This window comes from Astyanax mexicanus, chromosome 2 (assembly GCF_023375975.1).
Source record: "Astyanax mexicanus isolate ESR-SI-001 chromosome 2, AstMex3_surface, whole genome shotgun sequence".
Lineage (NCBI taxonomy): Eukaryota > Metazoa > Chordata > Actinopteri > Characiformes > Acestrorhamphidae > Astyanax > Astyanax mexicanus.
This window is the reverse complement of record NC_064409.1, coordinates 60190092-60216823: the sequence shown is the minus strand read 5'-3', so window position 1 is coordinate 60216823 and position 26732 is coordinate 60190092. Positions and strand designations below refer to the sequence as shown.

The window sequence follows — 26732 nt, the reverse complement described above, 5'->3', positions numbered from 1 at the left end:
CTCCTAGGGTGATGTCCATCAGCACAAAGGGTCTGTGAGCTGATGTATCGGAACCGAGTCGCTGCGCTTTTCTCCATCAGAAAAATAGAGCACTTTCCTCCGAGAGCCCTGTAATGCTACATCTGCAGCAGTACGAAAAGAGGCGGTGGCTGACTTCACATGTGCCAGAGAATTGCATGTGCTAATCTTCTCCCTCCTTATGTTGTGACATCACTAGTGATGTGAGATATACAGTTTATGGGCAGCTGAAAGGGTTGGACAATGGGCCTAGCTAAATTGTGGAGAAAATAGAAGAAAATTTTAAATCAATCTTAAAAAGAAAGAGATAAGATAAGCCTTTATTAATCCCACAGTGAGAATATTTGCAATGTTACAGCAGAGGAGAAGACAGAACAGAAGTGTCAGGAAATTATACAAAAATATAAGATGGAATCTACATATATAAAACAATACAAAAGAAAACAAAAGAACGGCATTTTAATAAATAGATCTAGAAAAAGTAACATTAGAGGTTCTATGGTACCTCAGCATGTGTATCACATATGCTGACAATAAATATGTGTGACACATAGGTTGACAGTAAGTAAATAACAATAAATATTAGTATAACTGTTGATATTGCACATTTTGTTGGCAAACAGATTATGCTACACATTTGTATTATTATTATTTCGCTGTTTTATCATGTGGCCACATTATATTTTTGCTAACTAACTATTCTGCTCCTTTTCCAGCATATATTTTTATGTTATTATACTATTTTAAAGTCTATAATCAACCAAAACCAATGAAACAATTGTTCACATAAATAGATATATAAATGCACCATCCATAATGCAAAACATGCATTGGATGACTAAAAAATTCGATTAGTGAACAAAACTTGTAACTTACATTGGTAGAACAGAATTTACTGAGTTACATATGCAACGTAATTGAAAACAGTGCTATTCAGTGAATAAATAGTTTTTTTTTAATCTCAGAAAGTTCAAAATTTGTCAAATTGTCAGTAACTGCATACCTGGGGACTGTCTCACACATCAGAGCAGAGTTTTAACTTTAAACTTTGATCCTACTCTGAATCTAACACCCTTAAATCTCTAAGCATAGCACCAAGATGTTGTATTTCTTATGGAGTTGGTTGTGTGAAGTGAGGGGGTTATCCTGCTGGCAATCAATGATGTAAGTGTGCTTTCAATCATCTATCTTGCTGGTAGACACTGCCCCTCCTGCTTTGAAAAAGTTCGCTATTCCGCTTTGAGTGTATTAACGAGGTTCTTAGCATGGAATATTCTCTCACATGCAGGTTTCCTGACACTTAATAAATCAATGTCAGAAGCCAGTGGTTTTGCTCAGTGGTGCTGAGCTGTTAGAGTGAAGCGCAGCAGTGGTAGTAGCTATCTTTAACTTTGTCCAAACCAAAGTGTATAAGATATGGATACAATTTTAAAAAGATTCACCTCTTTCAAAGAGTTTTAAACTGTATATGTGTTTTTTATATGTTTATTGAAGTTCTAATATTTTAATCATGCATGGCATTCAGAATATTTCTTCCACATTAAAGCATCATTATTCATTAATTGGCATTTTTGTTCAGGGCCTTCCCCTTCTGTCAGGAAGTGTAATTCTTGCTTTGAATAAGGGCCATGCTTTACACATGCATTTCTGGACAAGCTGAGGAATGCAGTTAATGAATGCTGTCAGTGAAAGTGAAAGAAACATGTGGGAGGGGTTGTTAGAATAATGTTTCAGGGCTTTACACAAATATGACTTGGGTGACTTGACTTGAGACACAGTCCCCAGAATTATTATCATGTCAAAGTTAAGTAGCGCAGTTAGCAGCATGCTGTGCATGGAGTACCAATGACAGAGACACCTTTCTTCCTATATGAAAATTATACTGAAGCAATTATTACTTGTGAGAAAATACTTACAAAATGTGCATTGTGGTGCAGTCTCTTTTCAGAGTGGATTAATCCAGTAGTTTTAGCAAGAATTCTGTTGTGTTCTGTTTAGCTTGTGGTCTGTCGTGGTCTTGTTTAGCTTGCCAACTTTCTTTAGTTCTATTTCTGTGTGTATTTGGTTAGGCGATGTATAAGACTACATTTTTGTTTTTTAATTTCCCCATGTATGCAGTAGCTCTTGTATCAGAACCATTAGCAGCAGCATGGTTGCTCCGGTAACCAGCAAATGCTGTTATAGCTATAAAGAAATGTACTGGAACCTACCAGACACCCTATTATTAGAATGATATACAGTTTATCTGGCTTTACACAAATGTAGCACATTGAAGCAAATTGATGCCATTTATTATAATTATTTTTTCTTATTCTCACCCAGGACTATTATTGCTTTCCATTTAAAAGAAAAAAATATTAAGGACTGCTGCTTTAAGATAAAAATGCTACATTCTTTTGCTTTACCTGTTGCTGTCATCTATTGCATAGAAACAGAATCATCTAGATACGTAGATATGTTCTTTTATATTAATGTTCTTTTATACAAAAACCTGAATTTTTAAATACTTAACTTACTTCATTTCTCAAATCTGCTAACTGCCCTGCCACTATAATCAAGAGATCGCCGGTTCGAATTCTGTTCATGTAGCTTGCCATTTGCCACCGCAGTTGTGAGAGAGCACAATTGGCCTTGCTCTGTCTGGGTGGGTAGATGGCCCCTCTCACCCCACATCACTCCAAAGGGTGATGTGGATCAGTATGAGGTGTCTGTGAGCTGTTGTATCAGAACCGAGTCGCTGCACTTTTCTCCAAGTTTAATGTGATGCTACTCGGAAATGCTGAATCAGCAGTTTGAAAAGAGGTGGTGTCTGACTTCCCATGTATCGGAGGAGGTATGTGTTAGTCTTCACCCTTCTGGTGTTGGGACATCATTAGTGATAGGAGGAGTCCTAATGAGCGGGTCGGGTAATTGGCCTTAATTAATTGGCTGTAAATTGGGGAGAAAATGGAATAGAATAAAATGTAATCAATGAGCACTAGGTAGCAAGACAGCTCACTGGTTAAAGAGTTAAATAAAAATGTCAATATAACCTACAACAGTATCTGACAGTAGTGATTTGCCTCCTTTGGGTATAATCATAGTAAAGTTATATCAGGCTGCTGCCCAACACACAGCAGAGTATGGAGGACATGCTAATGCATTCATTATGAAAAGGCCTACCTGACAGACATATCAGGAATCTTATAATGAAGTGAATCACTGGCTCTTCAACAAACACGAGGAAGTAAAGGTTAGGCACTATTCCCTTTCATTCTCCACACAACTACATTTCTGAGTTTTAGCCCTAAGCTATGCTGTAGTTTCCTGTTATGGTCACATACCTTTGAGAGGGGTTTCCCCTTGTGGGCTAACCCCCCCCCCAATGCAAATAGCATGAAAGCTGCTTCCTGGAGCAAAATTAGATGTGTGGTTAATAAGATGTTTGTTTTTTAATATTATGCTGTTTTGTTTACCTGAGAAGAGGTAAAGGATGATTCAGTGTTTCATTATTAAAGGAAATACAGTTAAATAGAAAGTGTAAAATTATCTGTTAAACAGTTGAACTGAACATTAATCCAGATACTGTAACATATCGCCCCACCTAACTACAATGTAAAAGCCCCTATTTTTGTATTCTACATTGGAATTAATTCATATATTAGGTCAGTTAACTCTATGTAACACTCATCAGATTATTTGTTAACTTACATCCTGACACTCTCCCAAAAGTTTAAAGCAGTATCTATGGAAAACAGAGAAATATATGCGGCACTTTAACATTTTTAAAATTAAATGGAAATTGCAGGTACAAAATGGCAAAATTACAACCAACAAACAAGCAGTGGCACCCTCATAAAATGGTAGCATGCCACTGGAGGCCCTTATTTACTATTCAGCTCAACACTAGGAGGGTGAATAATGCTCTACCAGAGGAATCACCACAACTAAGTCCCGTCTATCCATCTATAAACCCATATAAATATAACACACATACATTATAACCCACTCAAACAACATACAGCAACATCCCCTGATAACCTCAAACAAAGAAGAAGGGTGGTGTAGCTTGTGCCCTTAATTTGTTATTTCTGACAAATAGCACCAACTGATAACAACAAGGGAGTCAATAATGTTTAAACTTCACTTTTACAATGCTTGGAAAGCATTTTGTAGATTGTTTTGTAGATTTAGAATCACTGAACACTTTATTAGGTACACATCTACACATTCTCATTCAGGTGGTGGTATATCATTGTGTTGAATGTATAACTAACTCAGTTTTTGCCCGTTAATGCCAAACCCACAATTTACCCATCGTCTAATGGCTATATCCAGCATAATGATGCATGATATCATAAAGCAGAAGTCATATAAAACCGGTTTTAGTTTTGTTCATGCTCTTCAGACTTATTGGATCCAAAAACATCTACGGGACATGGTATTTAAAACAGTTTTTGCTTAGTGTTCATAATAAAGTGGCATGAATAGTTACAGTGTAGAAAAAATCTTCTCAAAATAGTGTTTAGAACCATTTTAGCAAGTATATTTCTTTAAGAATATCAGTCAGTTTAAAAATACACAAACAAAGTAACAGGATTAACTTTAATACTTGTGTGCAAATCATTTGCAGTCAGTGACGGATGCAGCGTCTTACTGTAAAGCAGAATGTGCAGCTCTATTCACTTAAGAACTGATCCTGCTACTTTTATCAGCATTAATAAACCCTATTGATCCTGTTCTACTAACCATGTGCTATTCAGCTCATACAGACTTGTATTCATTATCATACTCATGCCAATCTTGGTTTGATCTGTTTACAGAATCTTGCTCCAGAAGTGGATTTTTAGATGATTTCTATCAGTATAACCAAGTTTTTTATTCTTGAGGGTTACCATTTTTTCCAGTTTATTTACTTATCACACTGGTTTAGTGTGTGGGAGTGTGTGGAAAGAAGAGAAACTGAAAGTAAACAAAGTAAGTTATACTGTATGTGCTTACCCATATTTCCCCCCCCAAGGCCTTTTTATGTATAAGTCATACTTTACCAACCTTATAATGAGTTTCTCTTATGTTGTTGAAAACAAAACATTAATGGCAAGCAGTCTATATATCATACATCTTTAAATGTGGTTATTTCATACTCCACTTGTGGCAAACTCTAGTCACAGTGTTACTTCATTTCATCAAAAATATTGACATTGTGTAATACATTTTGATTAGGAACCATGACTCAAGTGTGCTTTAAATAATGTTCTTAAACTATGTGGAATACAGCTTGTGACCTACAGTTTAAAATTTATTCAGTTAACAAACATGTGTTATACAAACCAGAGTATGTTTTACATATTTTATATTCTTCAAATGAAAGCTTTACACATCTTGGAATTCTCTCAGTCAGTTCTATGAGGTAGAGTCATCTGGAATGGCTTTCAGTTAACAGCTGTGCTGAACTTTTAGGGTGCCTTCATGTCTATGTCACCTTCTGGCGCTCGCCCTTTAGTTTCACTGTTTTATTCAGACCTGCAGGAGTCGTTAGCCACACTCTGATAATATTTCATATTCTCTGTTCTCCACACATCCAATCAAAACCAATACCATCTTTCTGCTTCCTCCGAGTTATTGACTGCCCACCTGTCTGACCTGTGTGATCAGCAGCCCAGCATCCAGTTTTCGCAACATGCCTCGGACTAGCTGCTCACCCTCCACTACTGATTACATTAAAGTTTACATGAACTCTAACTGCTTTCATCGCTGGTGTTGCTATACCCTTATATATTAGACCTGTGTGGATGTATAATGACTTTTTAATTTTTTTACTGGGGGTTCTGCATTGTATTTTCAATGTTTTTTTTTTTCTGATTCTCTGACCTGCGATCCCATTTCTGTAAAGCTGCTTAGTGACAACATCAGTTGTGCTATATAAAGTGCTATATAAACACATTTAATATAATTTGATTTGATTTAAACTTGTCAAGAGTTAACTGCTTGAATTTTCTGTTATATTAATGTGTTTGTGAGCATGAGAATTGTGTTGCGAAGAGGCAGAGTTGGTTTACAGTGAATAGCTCTATTTGAGTAATGTTTTAATCCACATTATGGCAAAAACTTAGTAAAGAAAGAAATGACTTTAAGAAAGTATTTCAATTTCAAAAACTTTGACCATACCCTTAAGTGAAGTTGCAAAGACATCACGCACAGTATGATGAAACTGGCCCTCATCAAGTCCACGTCAGGAAAGGAAGACCAAGTTGAGTTACCTCTGGTGAACAAGGTAAGTTTATCAGAGTTACCAGCCTCAAAAACCACAAGTTAACAGCTTCCCAGAGTATTTTGGTTTGTTTAACACTATTAAGTTATTATATAATTCCTTGTGTGTTCATTCAAAGTCTGTATTACTTAAATATTCATTTACAAAAATAAAAACATTGAATGAGGAGTACATTATTCGTTCTATACTCTACAGCAGTACAGCGCCTGCGCAGTCTCTACACTAGATGGCGCTGTTTACACAGCTCCATGGCTCCATCTCATTGCTTTTTTACTTCAAGGACACAAACTACTTATATTTTATTTAAACTACTTCTGTTATAAGTCGTTCTGTTTAAAATATGAGGTAAAAACGGATTCTTCTATTTTATTTACTATTTTATAATCAACTGCGGCCCCTCTAAATCGGAACAGGAGCTCTGTTCATGTAGTAGGAGCTGATTTCTCAGCAGGCAGAGATTTGAACACACTGCGCTGCTGGAGGACACAAACATGGCGGCCTCCTTGCGGCTGGGGCGTCAGACGGTTTTAACCGGGTTGAGGATTATTAAAGTTAAGAGGTGTCAGTGGAGCCCGCAGGTATGCGGGGGTTTGGTCAGGCAGCTGTTTCAGTCCCCGGCTGTTTTCGGTGAGTGTTTCCTCTGGTTCTGTCCTTTCTGCTGCTGAGTGAGAGCTGTGGTTAGCGGAAGGGCTAAAGCTAACGGTGGGGATATAAGCTAACAGCTACCTGTCAAAACTGAAGGTAACACAGGTTAACACAGGTCAGAAAAAGCCAGCTAGCCGTCCTGTTTAGGTGCGGGAATGTGTGTATTATAGCTACGTTTTAAAGAGTCGTTTAGTTAATACAGTTAATAGTAACAGTGCAGAAATGTGCTGCAGTTTGCTGGGCTGTGATGGGAGGTCATTTGTAGGAGCTCAGTAATACAGTAGGTTAGCTGTGTTAATTTAGCTAGTCTGTACAGTAGGCTGGTAACTACAGTAATCAGCTGTCCATCTGCTGCTACTGTTTAACTCAGGGCTGCACTCTATGCTGTGGTCAGTGGTCTCCAATTACTCCCTCTAATCAGCTACTGTCTTAAGGTATTTTAGGCTGTAACCGGTGGCTCACACAGGTGTTTAAAAAACCCTTAACAGGACAGGATTTTTGTACATTTTCTGCCTGACATTACACCACTAAATCTTGAAGAGTTTATTCAAGTGTTACATAAAAAAGCTTTCATGTTTGATAAGGAACGTTACTGAAATCGTAACTGTAATTGTAATAGAAAGTGTAGAAAAATAGTCAAGTAAATCTGCAGCTGTCAAAATATAATGAATAAAATTATAAAATTGGCCCCTTTCTGAATCCTGAATTCAAATAAAACAGTTCATGCCCTCCAAACATTTTGCGTCTATTTTCAAGCCTGCAGAATTTGGGTTGATTCCTGTTACTGCTCTGAAATTATTAAGTGGAGCAGAGAAAAAACAGGCAGCTTCTCCAAGTGTCCTGTAAGAGATTTACAAGGGCATAAGCCCTCAAATTTTCAGATTGTAAACAACTTATTTTACTGCAGAGAAAAAGGGTTTTGTATCACCTGTAAGTCAAGACACAGGTCAAGGCATTTTAATAGGTTAAGTACACACACAAAAACACAACATGTAACTAGCTTACCAGAACACTGGTTTATTTAGTTGAGTACTTCCTGCCATAATATGGATTAAAACATTCACTGTATACCAACTTTAACTCTTTACAACACAAATGATGCTCTCAAAGACATTAAGAGAGCAAAAAAATCAAGTAATTAACTCTTGATAAGTTCAGCACAGCTGTTAACTGAAAGATATTCCAGGTCACTCGACCTCATAAAGCTGACTGAGAAAATGTGCAAAGCTGTCATATAAGCAAGTGATGCTACTTTGCAGAATCTAAAATATAAAAAGGTTTCAGGTTTTATGGCACTTTTTTGTTTACCAAGTAATTCTATGTTTGGATCACTTCAGTAATAATCTGCAATGCAATGGAATGAAAGAATGAATGAATATAATAATAATAATCATAATAATAATAATAAATAATAATCATAATCATAACAAATAAATAATGAAAAAAACACTGAATTTAAGCTGTGTCCAACTGGTACTTTATGTACTTGACTTAAAGTAGAGATGTACCCAAGGTAAAATATTAGTCCTCCCTTTAGACCTCTGCTTAAGTAAAGGTACAGAATTGTTGCTTTGAAACTAAAAGTATCGATCTAATATGACTCTAATGTTCAAATATCATTTTTGATAATCACAATTTTCAATGCATTTGCTTAAGCAACTAATTTTAGATGAAAGCGCCAAGACTCAAGTGTCATGTTGGCCACACCAACCCTTTAATATAAATATACTGTAGAGTTAATCTGACACTGTTGTCTGTTAAAATACAACAAACAACAAAACACTGGAGTTACAAGTTGAATAAAATCTTGCTTCAAAAACAGGTTCACTGTTGAGTTGTCCTTTACCATACTGCATATACTGTATATTCTATTAATTCTATCTTTTAGCGTATATTAGCGTAGAAACTCCCAAAAAAGTTATATTTTTTATGCTGATGCTGAACTTTATACTGTCACTGGGTTAAAAACGAGTGTACTCTGATTGTAGGGTTGCAGCTAATGATTATTTTAATAGTTGACTCACATGTTCATTATTTTTTCAATTTCACAGTGATTATTTTTGTCATGTTTGACCCTTCTTCCTACATATGTTGTTAATATTGTCAATTTGATAATTCCTAGTTTTCACCAAAATAGACTAGACTTTGTGTAGATAAAATGACAAAATTCAAAATGCAAGCATGTGGATGCTTGTGGACAGTGCTTAAAGTGTTTGTGTTTGTGTGTGTGTGTGTGTGTGTGTGTGTGTGTGTGTGTGTGTGTGTGTGTGTGTGTGTGTGTGTGTGTGTGTGTGTGTGTGTGTGTGTGAGATAGTCCATTGTTGCATAATGTATAATTTGGAAAGTTGGTATCACAGTACTTGCTGTAAGATATGACAAAAGGTCAGACTATGCAAATGTTTGGTCTGTAGAAATCACGTCTCCCTCACATGCTTACCGATGAGTGATCTACGGTTGTGTTATCAAACTCTGACAAAGTATTTTTCATCTTTAATTTATGTCCTAAGGTTTGCTAATTAGGTGGTTCTTACATGACATATAAATAAATGAACACACACATTTTATATGTGTCAATTATCAAACATTTTCTAAGGATGCCAAGAGTGTGCAGCATCTACTGTTTAAGAGCATGCCTGGTAGCCTCTAGACCGTAATGGCCTGCTATGGATGTCAGGAGAGGTGATATGAGTCTGTAATGCTTTATGGAGTTCTGTAGTTTAGTTTCTGGTGTATGCAGTTCAGCAATAACAGTTCTATTTTAGAGGATAGTTTGAAATGTTAGAAAAGTATTTCAGTGGGTTTTACTCAGTTTAGCTTTTGGATTGGCTTTTGGCTTTTTTTTTTTTTTTAAGATTACTTAATCCAAACTACCAAAGGTGCAGCACCTTAAAATTGTTTCATGTGACTGATATCATATATAAGAATGCAATATGAACACTGTCCAATAACTCTGTTTGGATATCCACTAGGGGGCAGCAGAACACTACTGTGTGTTTATTAGGTGCCTTCAAATGCTAACACAAAGTGATACTGGAGGCTTAATTCTCTCAAAATTCTTATTATTTATAAAAACAAAAAATCTTTTTTGAAAAACTCTCATTAGCTACAAAGGGATTGTTTAGATATCCCTGGCTTAAATTGACCTCAGCTCTTTCGGAGGACAGTAACAGATTGTGCAAATTTAATCCATTTGCTTGGATAAGGACTCATCTACTTTAAAGATATTTATATTTATCAGATATCAAAAGATGTTACATAGACTGTTTGAAGTCTCTGGTACACTCGTTTCTTCTCCAAGGGTGGCAACATGTAGAACATCACAGATGACCAAACGTATCCTACTGGATTGCCTAGCATTCAGTGACTCCAGACTAAAAAGCTTCCCATTAAAAAAAAATAAATAAATATATATATATGTATTTTTTTTGTTTGTAACATAACACTGTCAGCAAAGTGACTGGAATTATTACTAATTTGAGACATTCACACCAAACTACAGTCATGACTATGATAATTGTGTAGACTGAAAACTGTGTTATTATGAATGTCTCTAGTAATTATCAGAATTATGCCATTTATATAGCCTCAGATGCATTATGCTGCTTTATGGCATTAAACAGTAGTATCATTTGTAGTGCAATAAATGTCAAACATATGCATGTTTTATTAGGAATCTTCTAATACCCTTATGATTATAGTTGTCTTGCCAAATGCATCACTGTTAGATGAAAATTGGGTAGAAAAAAGGTGTTCAGACAGTAGAGTATTCTGTGTAAGTACACAGAATAGTTTATACTAAACTGTGATTAATTAATATTATTAGATCACAATACAGTGTTCCAAAAAAAAAAAAAAGAGTCAAAACAATTTCGCAGTTAAGCGTAAAACTGTCATGAGCAATGGTGGTTTCCCTAGAATCACTTGACAGTTAAAACCATGGTTACTTGGGTTTATGTCATTTTTCAGCTAATGATCCACCTTAGAAAGTTAGTTAGCATTGCAGCTAAACCGCTTCAACCCAGCCAAGGCCAGCTTCTGTGACTGTTACCACTGAGGCTTTTAACCCAGCTAAGCCTGCCTGTTAGCAACGCAGCTAACCCAATTAAAACCAAGTCTAGTCGGTTCATGTGTCTGTTAGCATGGGAGCTAACCCAGTTGAAACCCAGTCGAGACAGTTGATGTGTCTGTTCGCATGGGATTCATCCCAGTTAAAACCAAGTCGAATTTGTTAATGTGCCTTTATCATTGGAGCTAACCCAGTTGAAACCAAGCCTAGTCACTGATGTGTCGGTTTCAACTGGGTTAGCTCCCATGCTAACTAAGTCAAGTCGGTTGATGTGTCAGTTAGCATGGGTGCTAACCCAGTTGAAACCAAGCCTAGTCGGTTTATGTGTCAGTTAGCATGGGAGCTAATCCAGTTAAAACCAAGTCTAGTTGTTTGATATGTCAGTTAGCATGGGAGCATGTGTCGGTTTCAACTGGGTTAGCTACCATGCTAACTAAGTTGGTTGATGGGTGTAGTAGCATGGCAGCAAACCCATGTGTCTGCTGTCTCTGTTATTAGTGTGATTGCAGTAATGCAATCACAGTATTGTTCTTCTTAAGTCTTATTCTTCTTCTTCTTCTTATTATTATTATTAGTGTGATTGCAGTAATGCAATCACAGTATTGTTCTTCTTAAGTCTTATTCTTATTATTATTATTCCACCTGTTTTTTGTCCGGTTAACTAGTGCCGCAGTTTTCGAAATATCGACTTCGTTCAAAAGAGAAAACGTGCGTCCATATCGGGAATGGTGGGCTTGTATACAGCTTTCCGATCGGACTTACGTTTTTCGTAAAAACTTCGTAAGTACGCGTTTTTTTGCCCATAGAAAATGAATGGGCAGAACTTTGCACGTCCGTGGACGTCGCAATTTTTGAAATACTAAGATGAAACCAATTGAGGACCTGTAGAACTTATTGAGCTCTTTCCGAAAATATGCGTTACGAAAAGTTACGACGTACGGATTTCGTACGAATGTCGTACGAAGTGGCCCCATTGGAATGAATGGGGCCAATCGGAGGACGGCAGCTAGATCGAAGGACAGGTAGCTAGAACTCCAGTACTGTGAGTGTATGGAGCAGCTATGGGATAAAACAGCATTAGGTCAAAAGTTTGGACACCCCGGCCCCCCAGTACTGTGTGTAATGGAGCCACGGGTCAAAAGTTTGGACACCCCGGCCCCCCAGTACTGTGTGTAATGGAGCCACGGGTCAAAAGTTTGGACACCCCCGAACGGCCAGAGCAACCTAGCGTGCATAGCTGATTGATGTATTTGCACGTTGCGTAGCAACGTGCAAACACCATTTAATCTAATTTATGCATATAAATCACCTAGCAACCACCTAGAAACACCATAGCAACCACCACAGATACCATAGCAACACCTTAGCAACCGCCTAACAACACCTTAGCAACCACCTAGCAACCACCTAGCAACACCTTAGCAACCTCCCCGGATACCATAGCAACACCTTAGCAACCGCCTAGCAACACCTTAGCAACCGCATAGCAACCACTTAGCAACACCTTAGCAACCACCCCGGATACCATAGCAACACCTTAGCAACCGCCTAGCAACCACCTAGCAACACCTTAGCAACCACCCCGGATACCATAGCAACACCTTAGCAACCGCCTAGCAACACCTTAGCAACCACCTAGCAACACCTTAGCAACCACCCCGGATACCATAGCAACACCTTAGCAACCGCCTAGCAACACCCTAGCAACCACCTAGCAACCACCTAGCAACACCTTAGCAACCACCCCGGATACCATAGCAACACCTTAGCAACCGCCTAGCAACACCTTAGCAACCACTTAGCAACCACCTAGCAACACCTTAGCAACCACCCTGGATACCATAGCAACACCTTAGCAACCGCCTAGCAACACCCTAGCAACCACCTAGCAACCACCTAGCAACACCTTAGCAACCACCCCGGATACCATAGCAACACCTTAGCAACCGCCTAGCAACACCCTAGCAACCACCTAGCAACCACCTAGCAACACCTTAGCAACCACCCCGGATACCATAGCAACACCTTAGCAACCGCCTAGCAACACTCTAGCAACCACCTAGCAACCACCTAGCAACACCTTAGCAACCACCCCGGATACCATAGCAACACCTTAGCAACCGCCTAGCAACACCTTAGCAACCACCTAGCAACCACTTAGCAACACCTTAGCAACCACCCCGGATACCATAGCAACACCTTAGCAACCGCCTAGCAACACCCTAGCAACCACCTAGCAACACCTTAGCAACCACCCCGGATACCATAGCAACACCTTAGCAACCGCCTAGCAACACCCTAGCAACCACCTAGCAACACCTTAGCAACCACCTAGCAACACCTTAGCAACCACCCTGGATACCATAGCAACACCTTAGCAACCACCTAGCAACACCTTAGCAACCACCCCGGATACCATAGCAACACCTTAGCAACCGCCTAGCAATCATCTAGCAACACCTTAGCAACCACCCCGGATACCATTGCAACACCTTAGCAACCACCTAGCAACACCTTAGCAACCACCTAGCAACCACTTAGCAACACCTTAGCAACCACCCTGGATACGATAGCAACACCTTAGCAACCACTTAGCAACACCTTAGCAACACCATAGCAGATACCAGCCAGCTCTGCAATCACACTCGCAGTTTCTGTAGGAACTGCAATCTAGTTCCACCTGTTTTTTGTCCGGTTAACTAGTGCCGCAGTTTTCGAAATATCGACTTCGTCCAAAAGAGAAAACGTGCGTCCTTATCGGGAATGGTGGGCTTGTATACAGCTTTCCGATCGGACTTACGTTTTTCGTAAAAACTTCGTAAGTACGCGTTTTTTTGCCCATTGAAAATGAATGGGCAGAACTTTGCACGCCCGTGGACGTCGCAATTTTTGAAATACGAAGATGAAACCAATTGAGGACCTGTAGAACTTATTGAGCTCTTTCCGAAAATATGCGTTACGAAAAGTTACGACGTACGGATTTCGTACGATTGTCGTACGAAGTGGCCCCATTGGAATGAATGGGGCCAATCGGAGGACGGCAGCTAGATCGAAGGACAGGTAGCTAGAACTCCAGTACTGTGTGTAATGGAGCAGCTATGGGATAAAACAGTATTAGGTCAAAAGTTTGGACACCCCGGCCCCCCAGTACTGTGTGTAATGGAGCCATGGGTCAAAAGTTTGGACACCCCGGCCCCCCAGTACTGTGTGTAATGGAGCCACGGGTCAAAAGTTTGGACACCCCCGAACGGCCAAAGCAACCTAGCGTGCATAGCTGATTGATGTATTTGCACGTTGCGTAGCAACGTGCAAACACCATTTAATCTAATTTATGCATATAAATCACCTAGCAACCACCTAGAAACACCATAGCAACCACCCCGGATACCATAGCAACACCTTAGCAACCGCCTAGCAACACCCTAGCAACCACCTAGCAACCACCTAGCAACACCTTAGCAACCATCCCGGATACCATAGCAACACCTTAGCAACTGCCTAGCAACACCCTAGCAACCACCTAGCAACCACCTAGCAACACCTTAGCAACCACCCCAGATACCATAGCAACACCTTAGCAACCGCCTAGCAACACCCTAGCAACCACCTAGCAACCACCTAGCAACACCTTAGCAACCACCCAAGATACCATAGCAACACCTTAGCAACCGCCTAGCAACACCCTAGCAACCACCTAGCAACCACCTAGCAACACCTTAGCAACCACCCCGGATACCATAGCAACACCTTAGCAACCACCCCGGATACCATAGCAACACCTTAGCAACCGCCTAGCAACACCTTAGCAACCACCTAGCAACCACCTAGCAACACCCTAGCAACCACCTAGCAACCACCTAGCAACACCTTAGCAACCATCCCGGATACCATAGCAACACCTTAGCAACCGCCTAGCAACACCCTAGCAACCACCTAGCAACCACCTAGCAACACCTTAGCAACCACCACAGATACCATAGCAACACCTTAGCAACCGCCTAGCAACACCCTAGCAACCACCTAGCAACCACCTAGCAACACCTTAGCAACCACCCAAGATACCATAGCAACACCTTAGCAACCGCCTAGCAACACCCTAGCAACCACCTAGCAACCACCTAGCAACACCTTAGCAACCACCCCGGATACCATAGCAACACCTTAGCAACCACCCCGGATACCATAGCAACACCTTAGCAACCGCCTAGCAACACCTTAGCAACCACCTAGCAACCACCTAACAACACCTTAGCAACCACCCCAAATACCATAGCAACACCTTAGCAACCGCCTAGCAACACCTTAGCAACCGCCTAGCAACACCTTAGCAACCACCTAGCAACCACCTAGCAACACCTTAGCAACCACCCCGGATACCATAGCAACACCTTAGCAACCGCCTAGCAACCACCTAGCAACCACCTAGCAACACCTTAGCAACCACCCCGGATACCATAGCAACACCTTAGCAACCACCTAGCAACACCTTAGCAACCACCTAGCAACACCATAGCAGATACCAGCCAGCACTGCAATCACACTCGCAGTTTCTGTATGAACTGCAATCTAGTTACATTAGATTTTTCCACACATTTAGTTTGTGCCTATATTCTTTTTTAGGCAAAAGAGTATTGTATTCTCTTCTTTTTGCTTCCTAGTTTTCTCCTGCATCTGTCAACTGTCAACACTACTTTAGTAGTGCTATTCATATAGACTCATATAGGAATTGTCTTTCATAGCAGTTGTTTTGTTTTCTGTTGCTATGTCATTCATAACTTAGTTTTGTATAAATAAAGAAGACAGCGAACAGTGAATGTCTAGGCCTATAGATCCTCAGTGGATATGGCCTAGTCTGAACTGTCTCTGTGATGGTCCCTAGGTCATGTGTGAGTAAGCGTGTGTGTAAGCGTGCAAGAGTTTGATGGGAAGGACAGGGGCATATGACGCATATAGTGCTTTGGGGATTTTACCAAATGCATGCTTGTTTTGTCAACTGAATAATGCTAAAGGAATGATAAATATTCTGAAGGAAAGAATTGTGCCTCTCTCCCTCAGGCTGCAGTGTGTGTTAGAAGCAAAGTGTGTATCTGCTCTTTTGTTAAGTTTTAGTTGTTGTAAAATCTGATTTCCAGTAAACTTACATTGTAAGATAGCCTCAGGCACAGGAATCCAATCTGATTCTAGGTGGGATATGGAATGAGGTAAAAAAGCAGGCCTACAAGTGGGAAGCAGTCTGTCTGTTTTTTTTTATTATTTAGAAAAATAAGAATACAAAGTATTGAAAATTCTTGGATTATTGTGTAGTGGCTTGCATGACAACTCTGGGCTACACCACTGGCTTAGGCTCACAGACTCTTGTTGTAGCATAGTTTTCAGACAAACTCTTAATACAGTATTTCCGACTGTTAGTCATATAGTGTTTCTTGTTGGCTTTCTAGAGTCTTACCAGCAAAAATACAATCTTTATCTGTATTTAGCTCCAGTTTGTAACAGCCAGTTGCATAGCAGCAGCTTTTAGCCTAGCACAGATACTTCCTGTTTATTTCCCCTTTGTTATGTGCTGAATTTGATCTCCATTGCTCTATCGCAGCTTTCCAAGATCCAGCAATTTTGTGCCTTTTGCCCAGCACACTTTATAAAGTGTGCTTACCCACTTGCCCCTGCAGAAAAATCGCTTTTTTCAGACTCAGAATAGCTCCACACCTCATTGGTAGAATCCAGAGAGCCCTGACATTTCATATGATGCATTAATAACTTAAAAAAGTACACAAGAAGCTTATTAAAAAACACTGTTTAGAACCCATAGCATAGCCTAACCTCTGGGCTACTTTGAGCCTGGATAACGGTGTGAAAAGCGATTTATCCGCAGAGGCAAGTGGACGCCCTGAAGCGCTGATTGTAAAGAGTGCTGGGGAAAAAGCACAAAATTACTGGATCTCGGAAAGCTGTGGAAGAGCGGAAGTGGGCTATTTAACAAAGGATAGTGCTCTTTATCATGTTTTACTACACCAAAAGTAAATTTTACACTGTAGTTCCCCTTTAAAGAGTGCCCAACGTTTGCATAAGTATGCATTATTTCATGCCTTTGAATAGTTATGAGTTATCTCTCCCCAAAAGGCAATTCTAATTATTCCTCTTTGTTAATTGAATGCACAATGGCCCGAGTGTTTGGGATGACCTCTTTATGACTGTGTGCGCTGATGTATGAGTGTCTAACACTCTGCAGTAATTGCTTATGAACTGGACTTCATAGATGTTCTTTGTCTCTTTAAGTTCTCCAGTGATGTCACTGGGTTTGTAAACAGTCCACTCTTGTGTTGTGTTCAGATTTAGACTGATCAGTATCATCACTGCTCGGGCAGATGAAGCATACACACACTTGCAAACACGCATTCTACCTCCAGCGCTCTGGTGCCCTTTGGTCTGTGTGATGGCAGCTGTGTGCTGGAGCATGAAGCCTGTGGCTCTGAGCTGGTGCTGCTCTCCCGCTGCCCTGCAGCGTGACACTGATGCATTCTGATTCTTTTATTGTCTGTGTGCATTTGCTGTGCACTTTGTGGTGGTCCCAGACATTTTTTCCCTCAGCCGAATCCACACGGTGCAGCGGCTGCAATGTTTCTAAGCGTAATTTAATAGCAATATCATTTCCCCTCCCTCAGCAGGAGACCAGATAATGTAAGAGGTTTGCCTGTTTTCACCTGGGACAGATTCTTCTATATCATTCCACCAAATGATCTTGTGCAGCCAAATGTGGAATATTAACCTAATTAAAATCTCGCCCTTTTCTTTGATGCGCTCTTCTAATGCTGTGTAATTCTGTGTCTCTCCTGTAGGGGCCGCTCCTATCAAGGTACAGATGCCAGCGCTCTCCCCTACCATGGAGGAGGGCAACATTGTGAAATGGCTGAAGAAGGAAGGTGAGAGTGAGCCACTGGCTCTTTGTTATACTGAATTACCAGTTACACTGTATATCCTAATATTTGTGGACACCACTGCTAATAAAAGCATTCAGCTTCTCTTAGATTCGCCCGTTGTTGACACTCATGTACACAGGGTGTGTATTCTTTGTAGAGGAGTATTTCCATTTAGGTATGGATGGTATGGTGAAAAATATTATATCGTGATTAGGCCTGTCACAAAAATTACATTATTATCAATTTATCGTACAATAAATGGACACACTCTCAATATTTTATTTATCAGAGAGAGTCCATTAATTTGAAAATGCATGTCAACTTAGTTTTCAAACGCAATATTTATTCGACTATTTCTTATATTCGGAGATAGTATAATACAGCACAAAATGATCTAGTCTGCCAGACCTAAACCACAATACACTTTTATTACTGTCCCCTCACAATAATACTGGGAAATTCCAGCATTGAAAAAATTATCATGATTTTAATTCGTTTTTAAGTGATTGACACCACTAATATAATTTACTTTTAACAATCTAATGCTGAGATTTCTTAAAAAGGACTCAAACACCAACTGTACTGAAAATGTACTGAACCAAAAGTGTGAACCGAACTATTAATTTTCTTTACTGTTACACCCCTACTTATTACATAAATGACAAATCACACTATTTACAGAGAAATGTTTGCTGACCTTGCCCAGAGTATCAGCCTTTCTTAAAAACACAGCAGTTCTATTTTATTTCATATTATAACTATTAGGATGATTCATTAATGTAGTATTTCAATACTCTATGCTTTGTTAAACTATATAATTATATTATAATATTTAATCATTATTTCAGCAGAATAAAATGGTCTTAAAATTATAATAAAATCCATTATCACAATAAATTCTAGGACAATGTATAGTACACTCAAAAATAGTTATTGATACAGGCCTAATTATGATATTTAAAGGTATTTTCTCAATGTGAGTTATTAATCACATTATTTTGACATGCAGGGAAAAATGCGAACAAATATTTAATTAAAATTGTCATATTGCCCACTCTAACAACCAGAAGAATAGGATTCTTTGGAGTAAATAAGCATGTACCTGTTGGCACTCCATGCCTAATGTCAGGTGTGAGCTAGAAGAGCGGAAAAAACGGCAATGAGCTGTGGAGTAATGGGGTTATGTGTTTTGGAATGATAATTGTCTATGGATGACTTTTTATCAAGAGCACTTGACTGCATTTAGTGACAAAAACATCCGTGTGGTTAGGGTGTTTGGTGATCTCCACCTCCCCCTCGCCACTCATCCCCAAAAGTATTGGATGGAGCACCATCATTCTTGAGAACTAAGGGTGTGCCATATCGTATCGTACGCAATAATACCCCCAACATTTTTGAATAACATGAAAGATATTATACCCTGAAACATCGTGCCACCCCTTGTTTTACTTTTTAAGTTCTCATTTCCCATTTATACATACTAGAGACAGATTATATCTGTGTTCAGTATCGTTTATTTTTCTCCAGTCCAGGTTAACATATTAAGATATTTGAAGTGCATTATTAGTATCATGTTACAAATCTGAAAAGAAGAAAAAAAAAAAAAAAAAAAAAAAAAAAATATATATATATATATATATATATATATATATATATATATATATATATATATATATATATCTCAGTTAGGGGTGTGCCATTGTATGCAAAAATAAAAAGTGTATTTTTGAAATTATTCCTTTTTAATTCAGTGTTTTGTCATATCGCCAAGAGTATTGTTATTGCGGAAATACCAACTGTGAGAACACAGTTCAACTTCTTCACAGCTCAACACTTGTGGGCCTTACTTCCCTCTAGCCCACACCTCCACACCTGGCATCAGGCATGGTGCCAAAAGGTTTGTGGTTTAACTGTCCTGTTCTATTGGCAGTACCTCCCTGCAGGGACTAGATAAGCTGTGTGTACATTTGCACACGGTATTCCTCATTTAACAACCATGTAAAAGTACTGATCTGAGTTCACCTCTCATCAGCTGTCTATTCGAATTCAGTAAAATCAAAAATTATACTGGATCAGTATTCTTAATGAGAAGTTATATATGGTCTATATATAATATAGACCATTGTCCGCAAAGGGGGCAACTTAAGTAACTGCATGTGTTCATTAGAATCTGTGTCCACACACATAATAAAAACATGTTTTTATGCAAGTGGTTCTTTTGTTGCACAAACCATTGAATGTGGACAATCCTGGACTTTGTGATCCTTGATGGGTGTAATACTGCATGACCAAACAATTGCATCAGCTGTTCCTATAATTTCCAGTGATTACAAAATTCAGATCTGGAAAATAGATTAAAGACCCATTCACCCACATGTACACACATATTTTAAAATGTCTTTAATCCATCAAACAAAGGTCAGCAAAACATAAGTACAGTACATTTTAAAATACAATTCTGGTTTTATTTTCCAAAATTTAAAAGCATGTTAACTTACTGATTTAACAGCGATGTGAACTAATACCTATGGCATTATTTATGTTTTGCATGAGTGCTTTTGTAGTTACATTAAATCATTGCTTTTAGTTACTATTAGGTAATATTTGCTTTTGAATAGATGGTAATGTAGATTTGGGTATGTGTAAATTTAAAGAAAACCAGTTCGATTTTAGACAGCATTTTACGCTGGTTTTGTTCATACAAAACTGTATTTATGTGTGTTGAATCTTCAGCTTTCTGTAAGGTCTTTATAATTAATGCTGACCTTCATTTGTCTCTGAATGGTTAAAACATTTTTTCAAAAGACTTGATTTCAAAATTGTGTTTCCTCATACCAGCAGATGCCCTGATTTTAAAGGATAAATAAATAAAACAGTACTGAACTGAATTCATTCATTGGTACAGAGATGGTATAGTGTTGTGCAATAGCTCCAGCCCTCAGTAATAAAAGCAATGAGGTGCACGGCCTTGCCCATTACTTGGTTTCATTATTATATTAGCGTGAGGTCAATTCGGCTGTGGTTATTACTGACGGAGCTCTATTTCAGCCAGTTACGGAAGATAATTTACTCCAGAGTTGTTGCTTGCCAGTCTAGTCAGATTGGTGAACATTAACATCACAAATCTTGTTGGAAATCACTTGCATTTCAATACTTCCTCAGGTAAGACTGTCGGACCGTACGCCTCCGCCTCCTCTCTCCTGCATTATTAAGACTTGAGACTCTCTACATCTCTACAGCGGGGTCTGTTGACCCATGTAGGCGATAACTGAGATCATCTTCAATTTGAGGGCAAACGACTCCACTCCAGATCACAGAGCAGCCGGGAAGCCCTTTGCAGCCCATTAGGCTTACAAGCAAGGCAGAGGGCTCCTTTCAATTAATCACACAGAGCTACAGACCCGCTCGAGCTGGGGCGCTAAGCTCTGTGTCATATATCACAGGCTTACCCCGGGCTGCTTACAGCATGGCTTAATGTGCCGGCATCTGCTTTTTTCCTCCCCCCCTCTTCTTCTTCTTCTTTGGCTCCAGTAAACAAGCACATACACAGAACAGCCAGTCAGCCATTGTGCATTTTTTTTTTTGCATGCGCACACACACACTCAAATAAGCTTAGTAGCAAGGTTTTTGCTTCAGTAAACAGTCGATATTAGAGGTGGCAGCAGCAGGCTTTGAGTTAAATGCAAAAAAGGTGAGAAAATAGATTTTTTTACTCCCGTTAATAGAGTCATACTGGACACAAATGCCAGTCAAACGATCTCGGAAGACCTTTTCCCCACTCTCCACATTGGATTTCTTTTTTTCCGCCAATTACTCCTCAGTTTTTGTCGTCTCCAGTTCCAGCCTTTTATCTGAATCCGGTCTATTGTACAGCTCTGAGTAATGGAAGTGAGAATGTTAAAGCAAGCATGTGCTTTCCTTGAAACAGGTCAGGGGCCAAGCCATCTTTTCAACCTGCTGCTCACACAACCTTGAACATGCACCTGGAAGAGGATACTGAGAGCCCAAATCTGTCTTTGTGTGCTGGCAGACCTCCACAATTCAGGCTAAGCTGTTCTTCCCACCACAGACAGCAAGTTTTTTGCTCTTGGACTGGGATCACGATGCAGCTTTTGCAGCTTTCGTAGCCACAGGGGTGTCCCACATTGGATTACTTTGAATTTAAAAGGAGGGCGTAATTTACAAGGGCTTTTAACGAATTAATGAGACCAAATTCTGAACAATATGTATTAAATAAAAAAAACATGTTAAATGCTTACCACCGTCCAATTTTAAAACACTCAGTTGTCTTTAATTTTGAAATGACATGAAATACCCATTACCAAATAGAATTTGTGGTATATTGCCTCACTAAAATTAGCTAACTTTACGCTGAAGCTCAGTGCTTACCTGTTCAACCGAAAATGTAGTTGAAAGTTCTGGATGCGACTTGTAGTCCTTCTGGGTTCTCACTGTCTCCAAAGAACAAAAGTATTGTCAATATCTCATATTTTACTGCTGCTTACACAACCTTAAATATACTCCTGAAAAACAATACTGAGAGCCCAAATCTGTCTTTGAGTGCTGGCAGACCTCCACAATTCAGGCTAAGCTGTTCTTCTCACCACAGACAACAATTTTTTTTTCTCTTGGACTAGGATCACGATGCAGCTTTTGCAGCTTTCGTAGCCACAGGGGTGTCCCACATTGGATTACTATGAATTTAAAAGAAGGGAGTAATTTACAAGGGTTTTTTGGGGTCGAGTAAACAAATTAATGAGACCAAATGCTGAACAATTTGTATTAAATACAAAAAAAAGCGTGTTAAATGCTTACCACAGTCCAGTTTTAAAACACTGAGTTGTCTTCAATTTTGAAATGACATGAAATACCCATTACCAAATAGAATTTGTGGTATATTGCCTCACTAAGATTAGCCAACCTTAGCAGAAGCTCAATGCTTACCTGTTCAACCAAACATCTGCCAGTTCTGGATGCGTCTTGTAGTCCATCTGGGCTCTAACTGTCTCCATAGAACAAAAGTATTGTCAAAATCTCATATTTTACTGCAGCTCACACAACCTTAAATATACTCCTAAAAAAAAGACAAAACTGAGAGCCCAAATCTGTCTTTGTGTGCTGGCAGACCTCCACAATTCGAGCTAAGCTGAGATCTTCCCACCACGGAGAAGGAGATTTTTTTTCTTTTGGACTCCCAGGATTGGCATTGTTTGCCATGTCCTAGGATCACTGTGCAGCTTTTGCAGCTTTCTTAGCCACAGGGGTGTCTCACATTGGATTACAAACATTTTAGGGCTTTATATTAAAAGGCTTTTGATGGTTAAGGAAGCGAGTGAATGAGAGCAAGTACTGATGTTTAAAGCTCATTCATACTCCATTTACATGAGCAAAAACAAAAGAAATACACCCTTTTACAGTCTCTCCTGAATGTTACTACACATCCTTTATGTTGGCATGGATATCAAGCAATACATCCACTGGTGGGCAGTTTAGATTAAAAGATTCTGGCAACAGCAAACATAACAATGGAGGAAGTTATGATATTGTACTTACTATAAAAATGATTAATCAGAATGTGTGTTTTTTTTTTTTTTTGCATGCTGTTTGTTGTGGATAGCTGTCTTTGTTACCTTGCTGTGTTGCTGTGCTAATATCTACTCTCTCTATGGGCAGAATGTGGCACTCTTACAAGGGGTATCCTGTTAATGGCCTTTATTCTGCTTCCTCCAATACATTGCTAAGCAGTTTTTCAATTTGGTAACAAATATTAAAAGCTTAAACAAGTTTCACTGTATCAACAAAATAATTAAGTCTATTAAAACTAGAGGGCACACATTCAACCAGCTGGCACCTCTTTACAGTTATTCTATTGCACAAATAAAACAATAAAGATTGCTGCTTGGCAGTTGCTAATTAAACCTAGAAGGGTTAATGGATCTGTGTCCTCCTCACATGTTTACACACAAACACATGCTTTGTGCTTTGTCTTGGATTGATGGGTTGACCCATGACTCTATGCTCCTCTCCTGATCTTCCCTTGCTCAGTAATGAGGAGTGTGCAGACGCTGCTACACAGAGTTAAAGACACACACGGGATGAAACTTCTGCCCTCAGTCTCATTCCTCTACCTCTTGTTCTTCCCCCATTTATTTCCCTTTCTTTTGTTCATTCTTCACCTTCACACCTTCTCTCATTCTCTCTCACACACACATTCTTCTGGTTTTGCTGCTCTCTCTTGCTGTCAATCAATACAAGACTATAAATGGAGTTAGATTGAATTCCAGCATCCCTAATGGAAAGGGAGAACGTCAATATAGGTAATCCCTTGTTTCAGACTGTTCTCTGTAAGCGTGTGTTGGCAGAGCTGGCTGAACTGATATTTCACAAGCCAGGCTTTAAGAGAAACTTGGTTTTGTGGCTCAGCATGGCCAAGTATCAGTAGCTCTTTAGTCAGGAAAGGGCCTATAAACTGCCACACTTTTGTTTTCCTATGATGTATAAAGGTAGAAGGCACTTTATATGGCACTACAACAAAAGCACACCCCTGTGCATCAACAAAAACAGACCCTGTTGCAACAAATTTGTATGCATTATTTCTAAAGTGCTTTAATAAGATCTACTGAAGATCTAAAGATGTTTGCTGTGAATTAAAACGGTCAATGTTAGGGCTGCACAATATTGGAAAAAAAATACATTGCAATTGTTCTTTTTTCGATGATATATATTGCGATATTAAACAATACACTGCACATGACATCACCAGCCCCACCCCCTTCCGCACGCCATCTCGCGTCTGGACTGATCAAGAGCTGAGTCAGCGCCGAGCACTCAAATCCAGAGGAAAACAGCAAAACAACAGTAATTGGGCATTTAAATGGCTTTTCAAAAGGTAAATAATAGCGTTTTTCTGGGACTAAAAGCATGAATTCAGCTGTAACTGGAAATATCTGCACAAAACTGTGCTGGACTGAGGTGCACAGCTTTCGACACATGCTCACGTTTTCAAGCATGTGCCCAACCATGTGGATGAAGGCCATGCGGTTACCTCGTGTTTACCCTCGTGCTTCTCAGGCAGCAGCAGCCTGTCTCTATAGACACAGTAGTTACTTCTTGTGTCAAGAATCAAAACATTGCAACATGACCTGTTTGATTTAATTGCCTTAAAAGTGACATCACACGTCCTGCAATGTGACTATTGTGCATGCGCACATTGCTATGACTATGCTGAAACAATATATCGTGCAGCCCTAGTCGATGCTCTATTTTTTTTTTTTTTTTGTTATTGCAGTGGAGGACGGTGTTATCCGTTATGGAAGAATAGCAGCTCTGTACTTTTTATGCCAAAGACATCACCCACTTTCTTATAGGCTCTTTAATCAAACTACATATAGCTCCTCCCCCTTCTTTTTCCTTCTTCTTTAGTATACAAACACTCACTTTCTTCTAAGAATAGAGCATGTGTGTGTATGCATGAATGTGTGTGATGGAGGAAAACACTCTCCTAATTGTGGTAGTTTTTCATTGATAATCAAATGGAAATGTATTCATGAGCGCTCCCAGCTCTGGAATCCAAATGGAGGTGGCGGTCCATTATGCTGCTGTATTTTAAATCCTGCTGTGCACAGCACATATGAAATGGGATCATGGAGGTGGGGTCGTGGCACTGAGGAACACCTTATGTATGAAGCCAGCCAGCTTTAACATAATGTTAAGATGGGATTCTGATAAAAAAAAAAATCTACATTTTATGTCATAAGCACATACTTGCTATTGAGTTTATTATCTGCTGCATTGTATTATTGAATGTTTCTGTGGTCATGGGTTTTCCACACTTTTGTACTTTTACAATGTGTCCACCAGTGTTCTGCTAACATCATTCTTTAATGATGCCATATAGGTCATCAGAGGACATCTCTGATAGGTAACCAAATGAGGTGTTATGGGATCTAACCACCCAGAACCTGAGCTTAACACAGTAGACAAAGAGTGTTTTGCACTACAGCCCTTCAGTTCCTGCATATTGAAAACTGAACAAGTTCAGCTGAACTAAAGGCACAACCCACATTATCATATTTCCAATACACATCTCTACTTTGACCCACCACAACCCTTTCCAGAAAGAAGCATGGTGTTCAGTTCACCATCAACCTGTTTTTAGGAGTGAATTCTGATTAAAATGTGGCAAAATGTTTAAGAGTAGCTTATAGGAATGCTGTTCTGTTATGTTCTTAAAAAGCCTTGTCTTTTTGTTTTTCAGATTAACTGAATTTCCTGTTGAATTTTTTTTTTTTTTTTTTTTCTTCAGTAGAGCTAATGTCCATGTTAATATAAGTTGCTTCATTTTGGGATTCACATGTTTTTATGGTTGAAGGGTTTGTGGAGTAACGTCATTTTTGAATGTAAAAAAGCAGACTAGAAATTATATTATAGGCATTTGTGATAAATTTCTTGAAATTTACTTCAGAGGTTCGATTTTTCATTTTAAATACATGTTTTTGTGTGAACAGGTGAGGCAGTGGCAGCTGGTGATGCTCTCTGTGAAATTGAGACCGACAAGGCTGTGGTTACCATGGAGTCCAATGACGATGGAGTCCTGGCTAAAATTCTGGTGAGGTTTCAGTGTGTGTATGAGTGTGTGTGTGTATAAGTGTGTGATTATGGATGCTCTGGAGTGAAAGCAGAAATGAGACGGTTGGTGAAAAGAGCTGATGAGAGACTGATTTTGCTGTATTGACTTTCCTCTCCTGAGGCCTCTCACCATCAGCTTTGCCCCTTAACTCATTTAGAAGCAGTTGTGGAAAATGTGTGTGTGGGTATGTGTGTGTGAGCATGTTTGTGT

At 39.3% G+C, this 26732-nt stretch overlaps 1 protein-coding gene across 1 annotated transcript in view; it reads left to right on the top strand.

Annotated features, from left to right (window-relative positions):
* The first annotated feature begins 6593 nt into the window (after nucleotides 1-6593).
* Nucleotides 6594-26732, top strand: part of pdhx (pyruvate dehydrogenase complex component X) — a 78103-nt gene continuing 57964 nt past the window's right edge. The window contains exons 1-3 of the mRNA XM_007228153.4: nucleotides 6594-6895; nucleotides 17813-17896; nucleotides 26401-26501. Coding sequence (XP_007228215.3) covers nucleotides 6760-6895; nucleotides 17813-17896; nucleotides 26401-26501 — 321 coding nt within the window. The 5' untranslated portion in view covers nucleotides 6594-6759. The remainder of the gene's footprint in view (nucleotides 6896-17812; nucleotides 17897-26400; nucleotides 26502-26732) is intronic.